This window comes from Brassica napus, chromosome C5 (assembly GCF_020379485.1).
Source record: "Brassica napus cultivar Da-Ae chromosome C5, Da-Ae, whole genome shotgun sequence".
NCBI classification, from domain to species: Eukaryota; Viridiplantae; Streptophyta; class Magnoliopsida; order Brassicales; family Brassicaceae; genus Brassica; species Brassica napus.
Genome location: NC_063448.1, coordinates 23,706,505 through 23,724,475, shown reverse-complemented (window position 1 = coordinate 23,724,475; position 17,971 = coordinate 23,706,505). Strand labels below are relative to the sequence as shown.

At 36.3% G+C, this 17,971-nt stretch overlaps 2 protein-coding genes across 3 annotated transcripts; one reads left to right on the top strand and one right to left on the bottom strand.

Moving 5' to 3' along the window:
- Nucleotides 1-2,714: 2,714 nt before the first annotated feature.
- LOC106402503 (beta-galactosidase 15) lies at nucleotides 2,715-7,303 on the top strand. The gene is made up of 15 exons (XM_048759175.1): nucleotides 2,715-2,917; nucleotides 3,017-3,225; nucleotides 3,702-3,768; nucleotides 3,853-3,945; nucleotides 4,020-4,163; nucleotides 4,243-4,331; nucleotides 4,430-4,535; nucleotides 4,629-4,716; nucleotides 4,795-4,913; nucleotides 4,997-5,158; nucleotides 5,538-5,838; nucleotides 5,928-6,037; nucleotides 6,121-6,342; nucleotides 6,427-6,638; nucleotides 6,752-7,303. Exons 1-15 carry the CDS (start codon nucleotides 2,762-2,764, stop codon nucleotides 7,137-7,139), a joined length of 2,466 nt encoding a protein of 821 aa, XP_048615132.1. The 5' UTR covers nucleotides 2,715-2,761; the 3' UTR covers nucleotides 7,140-7,303.
- A 5,829-nt stretch (nucleotides 7,304-13,132) lies between these two features.
- LOC106367150 (AP-4 complex subunit epsilon) lies at nucleotides 13,133-17,724 on the bottom strand. 2 transcript variants are annotated; one of them, XM_013806865.3, is made up of 10 exons: nucleotides 16,697-17,722; nucleotides 16,403-16,618; nucleotides 16,223-16,333; nucleotides 15,929-16,126; nucleotides 15,712-15,843; nucleotides 15,423-15,479; nucleotides 15,226-15,342; nucleotides 14,811-14,888; nucleotides 14,585-14,728; nucleotides 13,133-14,506 (listed from the first exon to the last, which is right to left on the bottom strand). In XM_013806865.3, the coding sequence occupies exons 1-10, from the start codon at nucleotides 17,483-17,485 to the stop codon at nucleotides 13,532-13,534; spliced, it is 2,817 nt and encodes a 938-aa protein (XP_013662319.2). In that variant the 5' UTR covers nucleotides 17,486-17,722; the 3' UTR covers nucleotides 13,133-13,531. The 2 variants fall into 2 exon arrangements, with proteins under 2 accessions (XP_013662319.2, XP_048612577.1); XM_048756620.1 differs by having other exon boundaries at nucleotides 15,929-16,333; nucleotides 16,697-17,724.
- Between the last annotated feature and the right edge of the window lie 247 nt (nucleotides 17,725-17,971).

Genomic DNA, 17,971 nt, shown 5'->3' with positions numbered 1-17,971 from the left:
GTAGCGGTCATAAGGCCCGATACCAACCCGCGAACCCCCATAGCGACTGCTCCGTGTGTGATCATCCCGGCGCCTAATGATCCTATCAACATGACCACTATTTCCTTCCCGTGAGTAAGCACCATGACTGCTATCTCCCCGGCTGCTCCTGTCACTATTGCCATATCTTGGATCATTGGACTGTCGCACCTTATGCTCACTGTATGGGCGAACAGTTTGTGTTCTCAACGCAGGTTCCTTCTTGACAGGCATGAACCTCGACCGTGCTTCTGGCACCTGTACCCTTGCAAAGACACCAGGGCGGTTACCTGGCGGGTTAATCCTAACCTGAGGGCTCAGAGAGGGACAGTACTCCTTCTCATGGGTAAGCAAGCCACAAGTAGAACAATGCTTAAATAACATCTCGTATTTGATCTCAATTGTAACCTCATCCCCTTCCGGAGATTCAGCCTTCCTTGCAAACTTCAGCGGCCGACGAGTATCAATATCAATGAGCATTCTCCCTTCCATTAGCTCAATTTGGTCCTGATGAACATGTCCCAACCGAGCTCCTATCTCCTTCAGATTATTAACCGTCCACAGGTGAAGTGGAACACCAATCAATCGAGTCCAGAAAGGGATTATCCAAGGGTAATCATCATGGACAGTAGGTTCCCATCGAACCAGCACAAACATGCAGAAGTTGAAGTGGAACGGGCCCTTTCGAAGGACAGAGTTGAGATCATCCTCTGTGGTAAAGTTCAAAAGAAACTTTCCATTACCCAAATCGTTAGCGGTAATACGGTCCTCCATGCCCCATTGCGATGGCATTTTCTGAAGAAGCTTTTCGACATTTTGTTTCTTCGGGTTCAGAATCTTTCCAATCAAAGATAACTGGAATTCCGTAATATTTTGGGGAGTGTCTTGATCAGTTAACTTGATCGGTTCATCATCCTCATCATACATGATCCCTTTGCCTTTAATATCAATCCAATGACTGGATTTGTTACGTTGAAACGATCCCATGCGAGAATACTAGGATCAATAGAGAACAAGACCAAAGTCTGCGACTTTTGATCGCAGTGAGAGAGATCAGATCGTACGAGTCCAACCAGATCAGAGACAACTAGAAACAGAGCAAGCACTGACTCTGTGCCGTTTAACGAACCAGAGCACCGGTACCTCGCCAAGCTAGAGACAGGAGAGACAGCCCGGTTGATGATTCGATGAGCAGTTTGGAATATGTAAGGTCGTCGATGTCGTCAGTAACAGAGTAAACCGTCGTGTCTCGCATAAAGCGTGGGGGAGACGGCAGCAAAACGGACCCAGAATCAGAGATCGTCGGAACACCAGTGCGCAAGTAATCGTCGATGTGGGAATCAATACGCCGAAGGACGTACCGATCAGGTGGAGATCGAAACTTCAATGGAAGATTTCGATCTGAGTAATCGCCAGCTTAATATATATGTTTTTTTGGTACGAATATACGAATATATATATATGTATATGTTTACATGTGATGTATACTAGTATCTTTGAAGACTGTCATTAAGTTCATGTATGTGCGATACATATTAGCGTTTGAAAGTTTTGTTCGCGGGCATGCGTTCCCTCCCCCCCCCCCCCCCCCCCCCCACACACACCTTGAACGAGTTTGAATTACGGACGTTACCAAGTTATTATCCAAAACAGAATAACGATGTTATTGTTTGTTTTTATCCAAAATAAAATAGCAAAGCTTCTGGATGAGTAGAACATACTGGACGACGTTTATCCTAAGAATGCCAAAAGATAAATCTTATTCGTGTGAAAGTAAAAGAAACATATTATGGACAATTGTAGCAAGTAATCTAAAAGTAAATAAAAATACTGTATGGTTTAAAGGACGAATTAATCGGTTGCAAATAGGATAATGAGTATAAAGGGAAGAATATTTTCTTCAGCATAATATAAAATTCATTATTACAACTTTTAATTATTACAAACCATTTCAATTATATATCTTTTTGTAGTCAACGAAATGAACTGATTAGATATTCCGAGAATTAGTTTTAATTTCTATGTTTGCAATAAAATAACATGCAAATAAAATTCATATTCATAAATTATAACTAAATGAAACGACGTTAGTGATTTTTATAGAAAAGATTATATTTTAAAGAAAATATCTGAATTACATCTACGTAAGATTTTAACAAAGCTTCTGGATGAGAAGAACATACTGGACGAGGTTTATCCTAAGAATACCAAAATATAAATCTTATTTGTGTGAAAGTAAAAGAAACATATTATGGATAATTGTAACAAGTAATCTAAAAGTAAATAAAAATACTCTATGGTTTAAAGGACGAATTAATCGGCTGCAAATAGGATAAGAAGTATAAAGGGAATAAAATTTTCGTCAGGATAATATAAAATTCACTAAAAAATTTAAGTATTAAAAACCATTTCAAATATATATATTTTGGTAGTCAACGAAATCTGAACTGATTAGATATTCCGATAATTGTTGGCAAAAAAAAAAAAAAAAAAAAGATATTCCTATAATTAGCTTTATTTTCTATGTTTGCAATAAAATCCATATTATGCAAATAAAATTTATATTCATAAATCCTAACTAGATGAAACGACGATTGTGATTTTCATAGAAAATATTATATTTAAAAAATATATATAAGAAATTATCTGAATTACATCTACATAAGATTTTCTGCTCCCCTATATATATCATTGTTTTCCCCTATCTCCGTCACTCAAAAACAAAACAAAAACAATCTGCAAAATGGTTTCTCTTAGGTTTCTCGTATGCTGTCTCTTGTTCTTAGCAAGTAGTGTGTACGCTACGATTGTTTCTCACGATGGACGAGCAATCACCATTGATGGTAATCGGCGTGTTCTTCTCTCCGGCTCGATTCATTATCCTAGAAGTACCCCTGAGGTAATTAAATCTTGAATAGTGCATATCTATGACTGATCGTAGTGGTATTTATGTTCAGTAGCGATTATAATAATTTTGTTTATTAATCTATTTTTTTAGATGTGGCCCGATCTTATAAAAAAAGGCAAAGAAGGAGGTCTTGATGCTATAGAAACATATGTTTTTTGGAATGCTCATGAGCCTACTCGTCGTCAATATGATTTCTCTGGAAATCTAGACCTTATTCGGTTCTTGAAAACCATTCAAGATCAAAAGTTATATGTCGTTCTTCGCATAGGACCATACGTTTGTGCCGAATGGAACTATGGGTAATATACTAAACGGAATGAATCTTACTAACTTTTTGTACAAGAATCTTACTAATTTATATATAAACATATATGTATATATAGTTAACAAATCGCTAATGCGTTAGTAACTTCTTACATACATTCATACATATCAGTTTCTCTTACATACACCTAAACGGGAATACGGGATGCGTTAGTATTTCTTAGCTGTTCTCGTACATACCAATCAGTTTTAATAAATCCCTAATGTGTTAGTAACTTTTTGCGAGTCATTCTCCAATTCGCTTTAGTAACTTTTTAAATACATATCAGTTTCTCTTTACATACACATAAACGGGACGTGTTAGTAATTGTTAGCTATTATTTTACATGTCAGTTTTAATAAATCCCTTACGCTTAAGTAACTTTTGCGAGTCTTCTTCCAATTCTGAATGAGATATTCTGGTTTTCCATGTAATGTTTTTGATCGGTAATTGTGTAATCATTTTTAACAGAGGATTTCCTGTATGGCTGCACAACATGCCCGATATGGAATTCAGGACTACTAACAAAGCGTTTATGGTAAGCTCGATAATCAAATATTTTGTTTCTCAAATATGTATTATTATTATTTGATATTGTATATGTTTATTTTTTTTTGTATAGAATGAGATGCAAAACTTCACAACTATGATAGTTGACATGGTCAAGAAAAACAAATTATTTGCATCACAAGGAGGTCCCATTATACTTGCACAGGTAATCGATTAGTTTTCAACACTACTCTGTTTGTTACTATGTTATAAAAAGTTCTTAACACTATTTTCTTGCAGATAGAAAATGAATATGGAAATGTAATTGGATCGTATGGAGAAATGGGTAAAGCATACATTCAATGGTGTGCAAACATGGCTCAATCTCTTGATGTTGGTGTACCATGGATCATGTGTCAACAAGATGATGCTCCTCAACCTATGGTAACTAGCTGAGTATCTTAGTTAATATCTTTTAATTATTTTATGCAAAATTATATATTTTAAAATTGTTTGAATTTAGTTGAATACATGTAATGGTTATTATTGCGACAACTTTGAACCAAACAACGCCAACACTCCTAAGATGTGGACTGAGAACTGGACAGGATGGTTAGTTTTACATTACTGGCATGAATAAATAAAATTTTGGTTATATTTCTCTAAATTTATTATCTTACATACATATATATTCCTTAATATTTGCGTAGGTATCAGAATTGGGGAGGCAAAAATCCTCATAGAACAACAGAAGATGTTGCTTTTTCTGTTGCAAGATTCTTTCAAAGAGGAGGAACTTTCCAGAATTATTACATGGTCAGTCACTATGATAGAATTTTAATTTAGTTAACAAAGTACACTAACATATATATTAATTAGGAACATTAAATGAATGATTTATTTATGTAGTACCATGGAGGCACAAACTTTGGTAGAACCGCAGGTGGTCCATACATCACAACTTCATATGATTATGATGCTCCTCTTGACGAATTTGGTAAATTCAAATTATATTCATATTTTAAGTTAGTTTTGAAGATTAAGCTTTAGTATTAACATGATGTAAATTTATCAGGTAATTTGAATCAACCAAAATACGGGCACTTAAAACAACTTCATGATATCCTTCACTCTATGGAAAAAACTCTTACCTATGGAAATGTCTCCACCATTGACTTTGGAAATTTTGTATCGGTAATTTTTTTTGTCTTTTTGCTTACCAATATTAAACATGTTAATTTTGAACTAATTACTTATCACGAGCATGCATGTTTTAGGCAACAATTTATAAGACTGAAGGAGGATCGAGCTGTTTCTTTGGAAATGTTAATGAAAGTTCAGATGCAACAATCAATTTTCAAGGAGAAACTTATGTTGTCCCGACTTGGTCCGTTAGCATTTTACCAGATTGCAAAACTGAGGTTTATAATACTGCTAAGGTTTGTCTTTTTTTTGTTACATTCAATTATTGAGGATTGCATTTAAATTTAATCTTTTATATATTTTCTCTACCATATTCTTAATTGTGTCGATTGTTGCATACATAAGAATTACGGTTATAACATTCAAAATAATATTCTTTATGCAGTTTTTTTTCTTCAAATTAATAATTAGCATTATACTCCAACTGATAATATTTTTTTCCATTTGTGCTTGTGGGTTTTCGGTTATTACATAAAACTTTTCTGTTAGTATTTCAAATTAATTATATATGTGCATTTTCCTTTGTGGATTTTTTATTTTATATTTCATATTGACTATCATTGTAACATTTAAAGCTATAACCTTTAATGCATTTTTTGGATTTTAAATTTTCAGATAAACACTCAAACTTCAGTGATGGTTAAGAAACCAAATGAAGCTGAGGATAAGCCTATAAATTTGAAATGGTCATGGAGACCAGAGAACATAGACAACTTCCTTTTAAAAGGAAGAGGAGAATCTACAATGAGACAATTGTTTGATCAAAAAATAGTAAGCAATGACCAAAGTGATTATCTTTGGTACATGACTACTCTTAATCTTAAAGAAGAAGATCCAGTTTGGGGTAAGAACATGTATCTACATATCAACAGTACTGCTCATGTGCTTCATGCTTTTGTCAATGGACAACACGTTGGTAAGTAAACTGATATATATTTTTGTCAAATCTCAACAATACTAGCTTACTAGCTTATAAAAGTATTATTAATTGATTTCTGTTTTTAGGTAATTATCATGCAGAAAATGGAAAGTTTCATTATGTTTTTGAGCAAGAAGCGAAGTTTAACCCTGGTGATAATGTCATTTCTCTCTTAAGTATAACCGTAGGACTTCCGGTAAGTTTGACTTATTATAATGTTGAATTTTCTTAACTTGTAACCATTTTATTATTTCTAACTAAAACAAATTTCTTTCATAGAATTATGGTGCTTTCTTCGAGAATGTTCCAGCCGGAATCACTGGACCTGTTTTTATTATTGGAAAAAATGATGATGAAACCATTGTAAAAGACTTGTCTGCTCATAAATGGAGCTATAAAACTGGTTTAAGTGGATTTGAGAACCAGCTCTTCAGTTCGGAATCACAATCTAAATGGTCAGGTGACAGTGTACCATTCAACCGTACCATGACTTGGTACAAGGTAAGTAGATATTATCATTCAACAAGAACTAACCAAACCCCTAGTTATTTAATATCAATCATATCATTTAAATTTGTCTTTCAGACTACGTTCAAGGCTCCGTTGGGAAGTGAGCCAGTTGTTGTTGATCTTCTGGGACTAGGAAAAGGTACTGCTTGGATCAATGGAAACAACATTGGGCGTTACTGGCCGGAGTTTCTTTCAACGGAAGATGGTTGTTCTACTGAATGTAATTATAGAGGGGCGTACTATGCGGAAAAGTGTCAAACTAATTGTGGAGAACCTACCCAAAGATGGTACATTTTCTAAATTTGATTAGGTTCCAAAATTAAATATTTTAAATTGGTTTTATTTTAGAATTAAAACTTTCACAAACTTATTAAAATTTGATGCTTTATGTTTTAAACAGGTACCATGTTCCTCGTTCTTTCTTGAATCCAAAAGGAGATAACACATTAGTTTTGTTTGAAGAGATTGGAGGAAACCCATCATTTGTCAATTTCCAAACTATTGGAGTGGGAGGTGTCTGTGCAAATGTCTATGAGAAGAATGTTCTTGAACTTTCCTGCCATGGAAGGCCTATTTCTGCTATCAAATTCGCCTCTTTCGGTAACCCACGAGGCAAATGTGGATCATTTGAGAAGGGAACTTGTGAAGCAAACAAAGATGTTGTTAATATACTCAGTGCAGAATGTGTTGGAAAAGAAAAATGTTCCGTTAATGTTTCCGCGGAGAAGTTCGGAGTACCTGAATGCGATGGTGCTACTAGAAGTCTTGCAGTGGAAGCTCTTTGCTAGGTTTCTTCTAGATTTGCGGTGTTTTTCCTTATGTTTTTTTCAAATTATGTAGACTTTGTTTTCTGCTGGATTTAGGTGATTTAATCCTAGGAACGTTGCATCCATTATTAGTTTAGATGGATGGTTTTATTCAATAAAAGAACACCTTCTTATATTACAATATCCATGATCATCTTCTTCACCAGGATCAACCGTGGTAATTTCTTCTCCCCCTTCCCCAGTCGCTCTGAAATATAAGTTGAATGTTCTCTTCAATAATATTCAACGACATAATTTGATATTTTCTCAAGCTTAGTTTTTTGGCTACGGTTTATTTATCTGAGACTCTTTCGAAAAACTCCTCACGATCTTTACATAGTCTCTCTGATTTAAGGTATACGCACTCTTTCTATTTAGATTTCCTTACAATCTACTACATATTGACTCTCTGATAAGAGTTTTCATATATGTATTTTTTTTGTCACTGGTTTTCATATATGTATATATTGCGACATAACATATATAGTGGTATCTAAGCATTAATGATTTGATGAAGTCTGTGACATCTTCTCTTGGCTATTATACAAGGAACTTGATTTTCAATTTTTTGTTGCAATAACACGTTCTGTTAAGTCATAAGGGACGAATATTGAAATCTGTTTTGAAGGCCGATCAATGTATTTCCCATGCACCAAAAAAGAAGAAGAAAATGACAAAAGACAATACATACAGAGAAGAATGCACGGGAAAGGCAAATTAATTGTTGGAGATAGAAACTACAGTTTAGCATTAGCTTTGCTGGACGAAAAAGGAGAAATGGAAAAATCTGGTGATGTTCATGTTCAGATGTTTTACAAATACTTTATATCACATAGTGTATTGTTTCTAATCGTTTTGAATGTTTGAAGTCACACGATGAATAAGATACATATATATATTATGAATTTAAGCGTATTTTGCTATACATTATACATTATACATTTTTGAACTTTAAATATATTGGATTCAATATACTTTAAAATTTAAAAAAAATAAAGAAATGAAACTTTTGTTTTCGGCGCCTCACAATACTAGTAACCTTATATTTCTTCAGTAGGGTTGGCTCGCCCTATGAGCAGAATATATTTTATTTGTGATCTACGTTATTATTTTTTATATAATTTTGTGGTTTGTTTTTTAGGTTCACATTTGCAAGAGATATGTATGAGATATACTATTTTATTAATTTAAGCTGTTGGTTAATTTGTTTGTAAGTAAATTTTGTTTTAACTTTTTTTTGCTTCTATGACATCACCAGTTGTTATGTCATTCTCAGTTGAATAATTTGTATCTAACAACTAATGTATATGACTCTTTTTGAGGTTCTCGCCAGCCGTAAGGTCTTTGCATAATTTTTCAAAAAGAAAATCTCAATTTTGGTGAGAAACTGGCAATCAAAACTTTAGCTATCCAGTTGGGTTGGAAATGATGTTTCTGGGTTGGGAATGTTGTTCCTGGTGTTCATCGATCTTATTTCTTAAGTTTATTGTTGGGTGATACTTGGTTTTGGTAAATAAACTATTGTTTGTTAGGAACAAATATAAGCATCCTTAGACCATTTCTTACTTGATCTTAACTCTTAAACATAGGATTTCAGATTTTAAGGGAAGAAATTCATTATTGTTTCTGTGTTCCATTCGAGATCAGCTACCAAGATGTTTTGGTTGTCAAAGTTTGGAGGACCCATTGGTAGAAATTGGTATTATTTGTATTTTGATTACCGAAATACTAAAACTTTTACATGGTTTGCAGAGATTTTAAATATGTTTATATAGCGTAAACTATGTATTTATTTTGCACATTTCTGTATAATTTTTATTAGTCAAATATTGTTGTAAAAAAATTTTCATTTTAGTCATTTTAGTTTTTTAAATTTTATTTATATCGGTTAGGAAAATATTTACAACCAAATAAATTGGAATATAATCTCTTATAAGATTTCAACAACATGACATAAAATCTACGTTTTGACACATCAACACTTACCATCAATTAGCATTGTTAATTTTCTGTTATTTACTTGATTTATTTTGTTTTATATAAAATTTGATTCTCATAATAAAATATGAGCAGGTATGGGTTATATTATATTGAAATTGTTTGAAGACTTTTTTTGGAATTCGTGAAGTAACATTTTTAAATACATTTATTTAGATACAATAATTTTAGTCTCTTGTTTATATCATGAAATTATTTTTCTACTTTTTTTTTTTTATTGTTTTATATTTTATTTTTTCATTTGTTTTGATAATGTGTAAATCATTTTTTTTGTCTTTTTTTCAAGTATCTTATTAGTTTTTCTTAATTTAACTTCAATGATTAAAATAAGAAAAAGTTTAATATTTTCTTTAATTATGGTTGACCTGATAAAACGTGAAAAGACAACGATGTTATTGTATTCTCCTAATTGGTTTTCTTATAATTTTTTTCAAGTGAAGTTCAGGAGAACTAATATCTGCTTCAATTGAAATTCTTTACTGCATCCTCCAAATAAAACAATTTGAATGATTGACCAAGTGGTCTAGTATAACAAAATTATTCACATTCCGCGTGTTTATCTGAGCTCTATACGATATTTAGTTACTAAAAATTTAAAAACAAAACAACATCAAAAGTATGAAACCAACCAACAATATAAAACCATAACTTGCTCTCCTTCATCTATTTGATACTTCTCTCATACTAAACCATATCATCATAATACTTAAGTTTGCTTCCTCCACCACTATTTCTTCCTTTAAGCTTAAAGAAACTTCAAAGTCTTAACCTTTTTTTTTGTTTGTGGGTACAGAGATAAAACTTGAAAGGGATTTAACGGTTTAAAGTGATGCGTACATGGGTTTATACCGTGCACCAGACGCTAACACCAAGGCTGCTTCAGTTTAGAAGCAATCTTTAACCTTAGCCAAAAGGAGAGGCCATTCTCAGGTCACTCCTCTTCACGTCGCTTCGACGCTTTTAACTTCCACAATAATCAAATTTTTTCGAAAGGCATGTCTCAAATCTCATCCTCTCACTTCCTTTGGTCGCCAAATAGCGCATTATTCTCTCCATTTCCGAGCTCTCGAGCCCTGTTTCAATGTTTCCCTCAACAGGCTTCCGACCAAAGTTTCAGACTCAACCCTGGCTCGCCAACGCTTTGGTCGCAGCTATGAAGAGAGCACAGGCGCATCAGAGGAGAGGGTGTGCATAGCCAATAAAACCAGCCGTTCTTGGCGGTTACCTGTCGAGACTTTTTTCCATCTTCCGCAAGAGCTGTTCCTTTCCAGGCCTATGCTTTCTATCCCTTTCAACAGCCTTATCACATTCCTTGATGCACTCATCATACTGAATCAAATACATTCACATTAGGTTCAACCTCGTGCCAAGTAAATCATCATATTGCATCAAACATGATCATGTTTAGACTCAACCACATACCAAGTGAATCACTATAGACTAATATACATAAGAACTAAACATGGATGCACTCATAATACTGAATTAAACATGATCACATTCAGACTCAACCACGTACCAAGAAAATCACAGAAAAACTGTTATCTGTTTGTGCTTAGGCGAAACAATGGAGTTAGCCATTGTTGGTCGCTGTATTTTTTAAAAGCTTTTGAGTGAGAAGATTGATCTGATGAAGTGTAGAACATACCTTTTTATAGTAGAAGATTCAGAGAAAGGGAGTAAAGGAAGATGTGTTCAGTAATAAATCGTGGGAAACAACAAAGGAGCTGCTAGAAACTGCCCTGCACATTGATTCCTCTCTGTATTTGTAAAACCCAGTAGTTAGTTATTATCAAGCACTTGGGTCTTAAACATCAGAGACTTTTGTGCACCGCCCGCGTCCATCAAATTTTCATCTTTTCTTCTCTTTTCTAACGCGAAAGGTCTCGCTTTTTGGGGAAAAGATGAATTCGATTTTCTCTCGTAGAGTCGTCGTCGACTCATCTTCGCGTCTCACCAAACAGCTCGCGAACCCAACAGCTCATTCTCACCCGAATCATCACTCCTCCTTCACTTCTCTCCATCGACCCGCCATTTCCGGACTCAGTATCTTCCTTCTACCCGGTCTCCTCCACCTCCCGCGAGTCGCTTTGACCCTTCTCTCCTATGGCGATCAGAGAAAATTCTTTGGTTTTTCGTGTGCGCGCGAAACTGGGGAATCTAGAGTTGGCTTCTTTCGTTCTCAGTTTCCCAGAAAGGGTTTCGAGTTTCAGGGGCTTTTCTCGGAGGCGTTGATGGTATTGTTTCATTAAGCTAAACATAAAGCCCAAATACAAACTAAAGCCCACGTACATTACACACCCTAAATGTAAATGAAACCAAGAGTTTTGGTAAAGGGGACACGTGTCATGTGTCCCCTATGTGGCGCGCCCAGGAAAGAGATAACGTATAAGAAGATTATATTATATCAGTCTTTGAATATTTCCCCACATTACTTGCGGCTCAAGAAAGCAAATATCCACATCTAATTCTTAGTTTTTAGGTCTCTCACAGCGTCTAACAAGGAGGATGATCTTCCTCTAGAACACCATTTTCCAGCATATCTCTTCACTCGACTCCTGAATCTCTCTTCTCGCTCCTGCTCAGAAACAAAGGTCACAGATCAGATTTACTATCTCCTCTACTTAATTCCAGAGAGCTTACAACTTGCAATGTTAAAGAATCCAACAAATGCATTTTCTATTGAAGAAAACTTGATGACTTTTTACATCCTTGAAGGAAGAGAATACCGCTCAAATCCTCCAAGTGTGGTAATAACAGAGAAAAAACTAAGTGATTAGCTAACTCCGATCACAACGAAAGAAATCTAGTTTTTGCTTTGCTTTGGGAATTTCAGAACTCATGGGAGTTTGATTGGTTTTAACTTTTAAGCTTCACACGCTAATAATTCTCTCTGACAAATCTGAAAATCAAAGTTTGATTTATTCACATGTTTTAGCAATAAAGGATTGTCTAGGAAAGAATACTCTCTGATACCACTACCAATGGGAGGACCAAATTCAGGTCTTTCTTGTAGCTCTTTGTTCAACATCATCTCAGAGACATGATCATGAGGGCGTACAAGAGGTTGATAAGTCAACGATCCCACAAATCAATTGAAACTGTATGCCACCATAGAGTATAATCCATTGCGTCTTTAGAAACCATATTCAATACATTAGATGCTCAACCCAATTCAAGATAAAATCCATAAAGAATAATTCCCAAAATGTGAGAAAATTAAGATGAATGAAAATGATTACGCCTGGGCATTTCGGTTACCGCTTCAGTTCGGATATTTCGAGTATCGGATAGTTTGGGTAGGGGACTAGAGGATCCATTTACTACCTGATCTATATCGGTTTGGGTTTGGTTTGGATACTTTCTAGATCAGTTTGGTTTGGTTAGTAAAACAAGGAACCACAGGAATAATTTATTTCTCATTTGGTTTCGGTTCCGGTTCGGTTATTTTGGGTATTTCGGAGAATTCGGGTAAAATATCGGGTATTTTAGATAAAATATCAAATATTTTAGATAAAATATCGAATAATTAAGATGATTTGGACAAAAAATTACTGACATTTTGGATTACTTTGGATGTTTTGGATAAAACTATTCGGATACTTTTGGGCAGTTCAGATACTTAATAGTAATTTTGTTTTCTTCAAATATTTTCGAATATTTTTAATGGATATTTAAATGATAAATATATATTCAGTTATGTTATTTGTATATATAATTAGTATATTTATATATTCGGGTACCCATTCGATTCTGATCCAGTTTAGCTATTTCAGATACAAAAATAAAGGAACCATTTATTAGGTATCTGAGGATTACGGTCCGGAGAATTTCGGTTCGATTTCGGTTTGGTTCTGGTTTTCTTTTGTCCAGGCATATATATGGTTTGTAAGATTTTTATTACTCTATTTATAAGGTTTTTGTCTAAAACAGAATTATCATTAACCCCATATAGTAGTCATCTGTAAGAAGAAAAATATTGCTACACTAAAATCTTTATTGTGAAACGAAGTATATATTTTATAAGAAAAATAAAACGCCTCTAAGAAATAAAAAGACAATACAAATGTTCTATTGACACAACAAGAGAAGCTCAAACTCAACGGCCGTACGGTAACCATTCACTGACACCAAAATAAAAAGAGAAACCATTGAAAACAAAAAAAAAACCTCGAAACGTGACTTAACTCTCTCTCTCTGTGTTTGTAAACTGAAAGTTTCTATTGAGAAGAAACATAGGTACAACAAAAAGCTGTTCTTGAATCAGAAACATTACTAATCCCCAAACTCCACAGCGCATTACCAAATATGAGAAGGTGGCCATGTTGTTGATGATGATGTGAGTCAATGGATGGTTTGGTCGGAGAATGGTTCTGCTAGCCGAGGAGATCTTTGAACAGTGTAGGGTTCTGACTTGTTGGGTTCACACCCATTTGTCTAACAAGAGCATCTTTCTCGAGAGCTTCCTTTGAGTTTGGTCCTTTTGAGGTTTGGGATTGATATGTGCCTGGGTTCCCTTTGGAGCTATCAGACAGTTCTGATAAGAGAGAGTCAACACTTGTGGTTGTGGTCACAGGCGCTGCATCTGAGTATAGTACTCCCATCACATCGGTTGAACCACCATCTTGGCTCGAAGAATCCATAAGCCCTTCCAACTCTTTAAAAGGATCTGTTGCTGTTACACTTGTAGCAGTTGGCTCGCCAAAGTCGAGCAAGTCTGGTGGCGGCTGAACAGGGATTGGATTTTCCTTGGGGGGTTTGCTAGCTGTTCCTTTTGCCGGCTTGTGTCCACCAGAAGATGACTTTCTATCAGATCTTGACGTTGATGATCCACCAAACAAGGATGCAGCGAGTCTCTGTTTCTCAGGATCAATTTCGGGTTTCTTCGATTCATAACTGCTTCGAGGTTTTAAGCTAGATGAGCCAACTCCAACATCCGGGTGACTACTGGTACCATTTGCTGCTTGCGGAGGAGTAGAAGAAGCGGATGTGGACGACTGATAGCTGGGTCTACCCCATTTTTGTTTAACTCCATCGAGTCGCAGCTTGATTTCTGATGACTCTCGTTCAGACACGGAAGAAGTTGAAATTGGCTGGTGTGCCTCGCTGTAATAAGAAGGCTCGGGTACTGGAACAAGCTCGGTCGAAGCTTGTGTTGGCAATGATGATGGCTTTGGACGTTCATAGGCTTCAAATCTAAGAGCATGAGATGGAACCTCATGATGATCTTGGGAATGGTAATCAGTTGTTTCCAGCATACAAGAGCGCTCTCTCTCAGATATATAAGGTTGCGCTCCACTCTCAATAGCTTGTTGGATGTAGCCATTGAGAAATGAAAGATCTTTATCAACCTAAATTCAGGAAAAAAAAGAATGACTGAGATTCAGGAAATTCACGTTACAAGGGAATGCACGAAGAGAAAAGGTTACCTCGATGTCTTCGCAACTAGCATCTAAAGGTAGTATACTCTCCACAGCACGGGCATCTAGAGCAAGGAGAGCCTGAAGTTCATATGCACGTTGCTGCAGATCTGTTGAATGTGAAGCAAGTAGCTCCTCGATCAAAGATTGGCACTGCATTAATAAACTAATCAGTCCATGACAAAAACATGCTATAGATTGTTTTTCGATTCCAGAAACGTCTAAAGGTACAGACCTCTGGCAAAACATCCACCTTTCTCCCAGATGCAATTTCAAATGCATAAATCTTCATCAGTGCAGAAACAGCATATCCCTTCAAAAAAAAAAACAGAAAACAATTACCATTTTTCAAGCAGTAAAAACGGACTGCGGTTGGATGTAATATCATCATCTCATATGTACAATTTACTAATAAAGAACCTTGATCAGACATCTATAAATAAGAAAGTTGTTGATTTATTACACTGACGAGTTAGCATGCAATGGGTTAGTCACATATGCATTGCATTCAGTCTTCACTATGTTGTCCCTATGAAGCTAACATGAACGGAGATCTCAAATAGAACTCGAGTCGTACAACAAGCTACAGGATAAACAATTAAGAAGGCAAAAGGTTTCTAGATGCATCATATTGAATGTTGCCGAGCTACCTTGACAGTTTCATCACTTGAGTATGCATCAGCCACATCGCACAGCTTTCCACTAATATAGGAGGCAGAATACTTCCCGTCAGCTGTGCCATATTCTCCCAACACCCAAGAAATGACCTGGATATTAAACCCAAAATCAACAAACATAGATTTGATGTGCAAAAAGGTAAGTGGAGAGGTCAGAAAACAAAATCAACCTGAAGAAACAGGGATGGGAGCTTTGGCTCGCTCATAATCTGCAAGTGCGATTCTACCTGCATCGAGAAAAGTACATTCATAAGCACAACACAAAAACAGAGTATCTAAACCAATGAAACAAAACCGGGAAGTAAGACAGATGATCAGAGTTACTCCTAACTTAAGTATTACCATTTGAGATATCAACTCATTTATGTTAAAAAGGAGTCCATATATCACCAAAAACTAGAACAACCAATCTCTTTGCACACGAAAGCAGAATGAACACAAAGGGAATGAACAACATACAGCTGATAATCTAAGCTTGCTGTCTGCATCGTCATCGTCTTCTCCGAATCCTTCAGCAATCAAACGCATCAGATTATGTGCCACCTTAATATTTACCAGATCTCCTGCATGCTCGAAGACTTTGTTCATGATCTGCATTATGGTAGATTTTAAATTTCTGTCAACCAAAACAGAGTATATAAGTAGAGGCAGTGTCCAAGAGAGGTCGGCTTACTACCTGGATGAACCATTGATTGCTTGGAGCGAATTGTTCGGCCAACTCAACACAACGAGATGCTATCTCAGTTTTGTAATGATTGTCATTGATACTAATCATGTAATCAGTCATTCGGTCTACAATCACTTCAACATTAGAGGACTTGGTCATTTTGTACAACAATTCAAAAGTTTTCCTCTTTAGTGTATCATCTGGATCCTGTCGAAAGTAACCAACGAAAACATCAGGCAACCAAAAAAAACGACTGCTGAAATGAAAAAAAACATTAACGAAATTTCCTTTATAGTTGCTCACCTCCAAACAATCTATCACAGCAAGTTGGTGCTGCTCAGCAATGTCAGGGCTTATTTTTATCAATCGACCAAGACCATCAATCCCCATGTATTTCAGATTGTGACTATCACTCTACAAATAGTTACCACAGGATTTAGATACAATCATAAGTGTATAAACTCACAAGTCAGAAAGACCAACCTTCAAAAACTTGGAGATAGCATCAGCAGCAGCTTCTAACAGTTTGGGGCTTGGAATTATACAAGAGATGCAGCGAATACACTCATAAAGGATGGCATTCCCTATATTGGTAGAAGAATCACACTTTCTGAACAAATCCCCAAGCACCATAGACATAATTTCACTCGCACTCTTATCACCACAACCCAGCAGAGCCAATATCTTCAGCAACTTGATCTAAAAGACATAAAGTGACAAACTTCTTGATGTCAGCAATTGCAAAAGTTAAGCGACAAGAGACAAACAAAGCCGAACCTGGATGAAGGGTGCAGGCATTTGATGGTAGTCGTAGCTCTTTGGCAACCGTCTCTCAGTGACCTGTTTGAGAATGCTGACGAAACTACTGACTAAATCCTTGTAGGAAGAAACATCTTCGGTAATGAGATCAAAGAGAGGACAAAGCGTCGCACCCATCACTCCCGGATCATTATCACACAGCCTCTTTCTGAAATTGGAGATCAAATGCGAAACCGAAGAAGGAGACTTGCGATGAAACCTGTGCAGAGCCATGATGGCTTTCTTCCTCACAGCTTCCTTCTGGTGATTAAGCAAGTCAACCACCTGAGGCAAAACCGCCGGTATGGTCTCCTCATTGATCAGCCTACAGATCGCATTAAGGGCCGCGCATACAACAAGATAGTTATCGGACCTGAGATCTTTCTGAATCGTGTTGACGATGAGGATGATAAGATCGTGATCCTCGTTCAGAAAGAGCGTGACTGCTAAGTAACCGGTGCGCTTGAGGAGGAGATTGTCGTCGTGCGTCATCTTAACGGCGTGAATGTAACCGAAAGAAGCGTCGTGGCCTAGCATCTCGATGTACACGAGGCGTATGATGTACTCTTTCATCTTCCTCTTGGGGATGTCCGGCTCTAGGAGCTTCCGTTTGAGTATGTCGATCTCGCTGAGCACGATTCGATCTTCCTCGGCTTTCGATCGCGCCTCGCCGATTGATTTGACCAGATCGAGAAACTCCTTCGACTGACCAAACCCTCCTTGCGATCCCATCGCTAGCTCTCTCCCAATTGTCTTCAGCTGCTCCATCCGATCGATTAACGACGAGCGGAGGTTGGATTAGGATTAGGGTTGTTCCGATCAGAGACCATGCCAAGTATCCTCCTCCTCCTCCTTTATGCGTGTTTGTTCCCGTGAGCGTTCGGCGATAAAATCAGATCTGGAAGGTGGAAAACGTGAAAGAGTTTTTTAGTAACTAAAAGAGAGAGAGAGAGAGAGAGTCTTGTCGCCTTTAGCTCTATAGACTGACTATAGCCTAAACCAGGTGGGCTGGTCATTTGATAGCTAAACCAACACGCGTGTACATATGAGCTTGTACAAATCCCAACAGCAGAATGTAGAAAGTGTTTCAATCGTCGGAGTTGCGGTTTAACCCGAACCGGGATCTGGTTTAATGAAAAGTGATTTATACAAAACCTATATATAATATCTGGATTCTGGAAGCTTTTCTCAAGATTGTGAAATCGTATTCATTTCAAAAATAGTTTTTACAGTGATTGTAACTTTGGACTTGGA

What these genes read in the sequence shown, in the direction of transcription:
- LOC106402503 (XM_048759175.1), top strand. Translation starts at nt 2,762, where the DNA reads ATGGTTTCTCTTAGGTTTCTCGTATGCTGTCTCTTGTTCTTAGCAAGT. An exon ending in TGTGCCGAATGGAACTATGG is followed by an intron (nt 3,226 to 3,701) that starts GTAATATACTAA and finishes CATTTTTAACAG; the next exon opens with AGGATTTCCTGTATGGCTGC. An exon ending in AGGTTTATAATACTGCTAAG is followed by an intron (nt 5,159 to 5,537) that starts GTTTGTCTTTTT and finishes TTAAATTTTCAG; the next exon opens with ATAAACACTCAAACTTCAGT.
- LOC106367150 (XM_048756620.1), bottom strand. Translation starts at nt 17,485, where the DNA reads ATGGAGCAGCTGAAGACAATTGGGAGAGAGCTAGCGATGGGATCGCAA. An exon ending in GCAATCAATGGTTCATCCAG is followed by an intron (nt 15,844 to 15,928) that starts GTAGTAAGCCGA and finishes ACCATAATGCAG; the next exon opens with ATCATGAACAAAGTCTTCGA. An exon ending in CTAGTTGCGAAGACATCGAG is followed by an intron (nt 14,507 to 14,584) that starts GTAACCTTTTCT and finishes TCCTGAATTTAG; the next exon opens with GTTGATAAAGATCTTTCATT.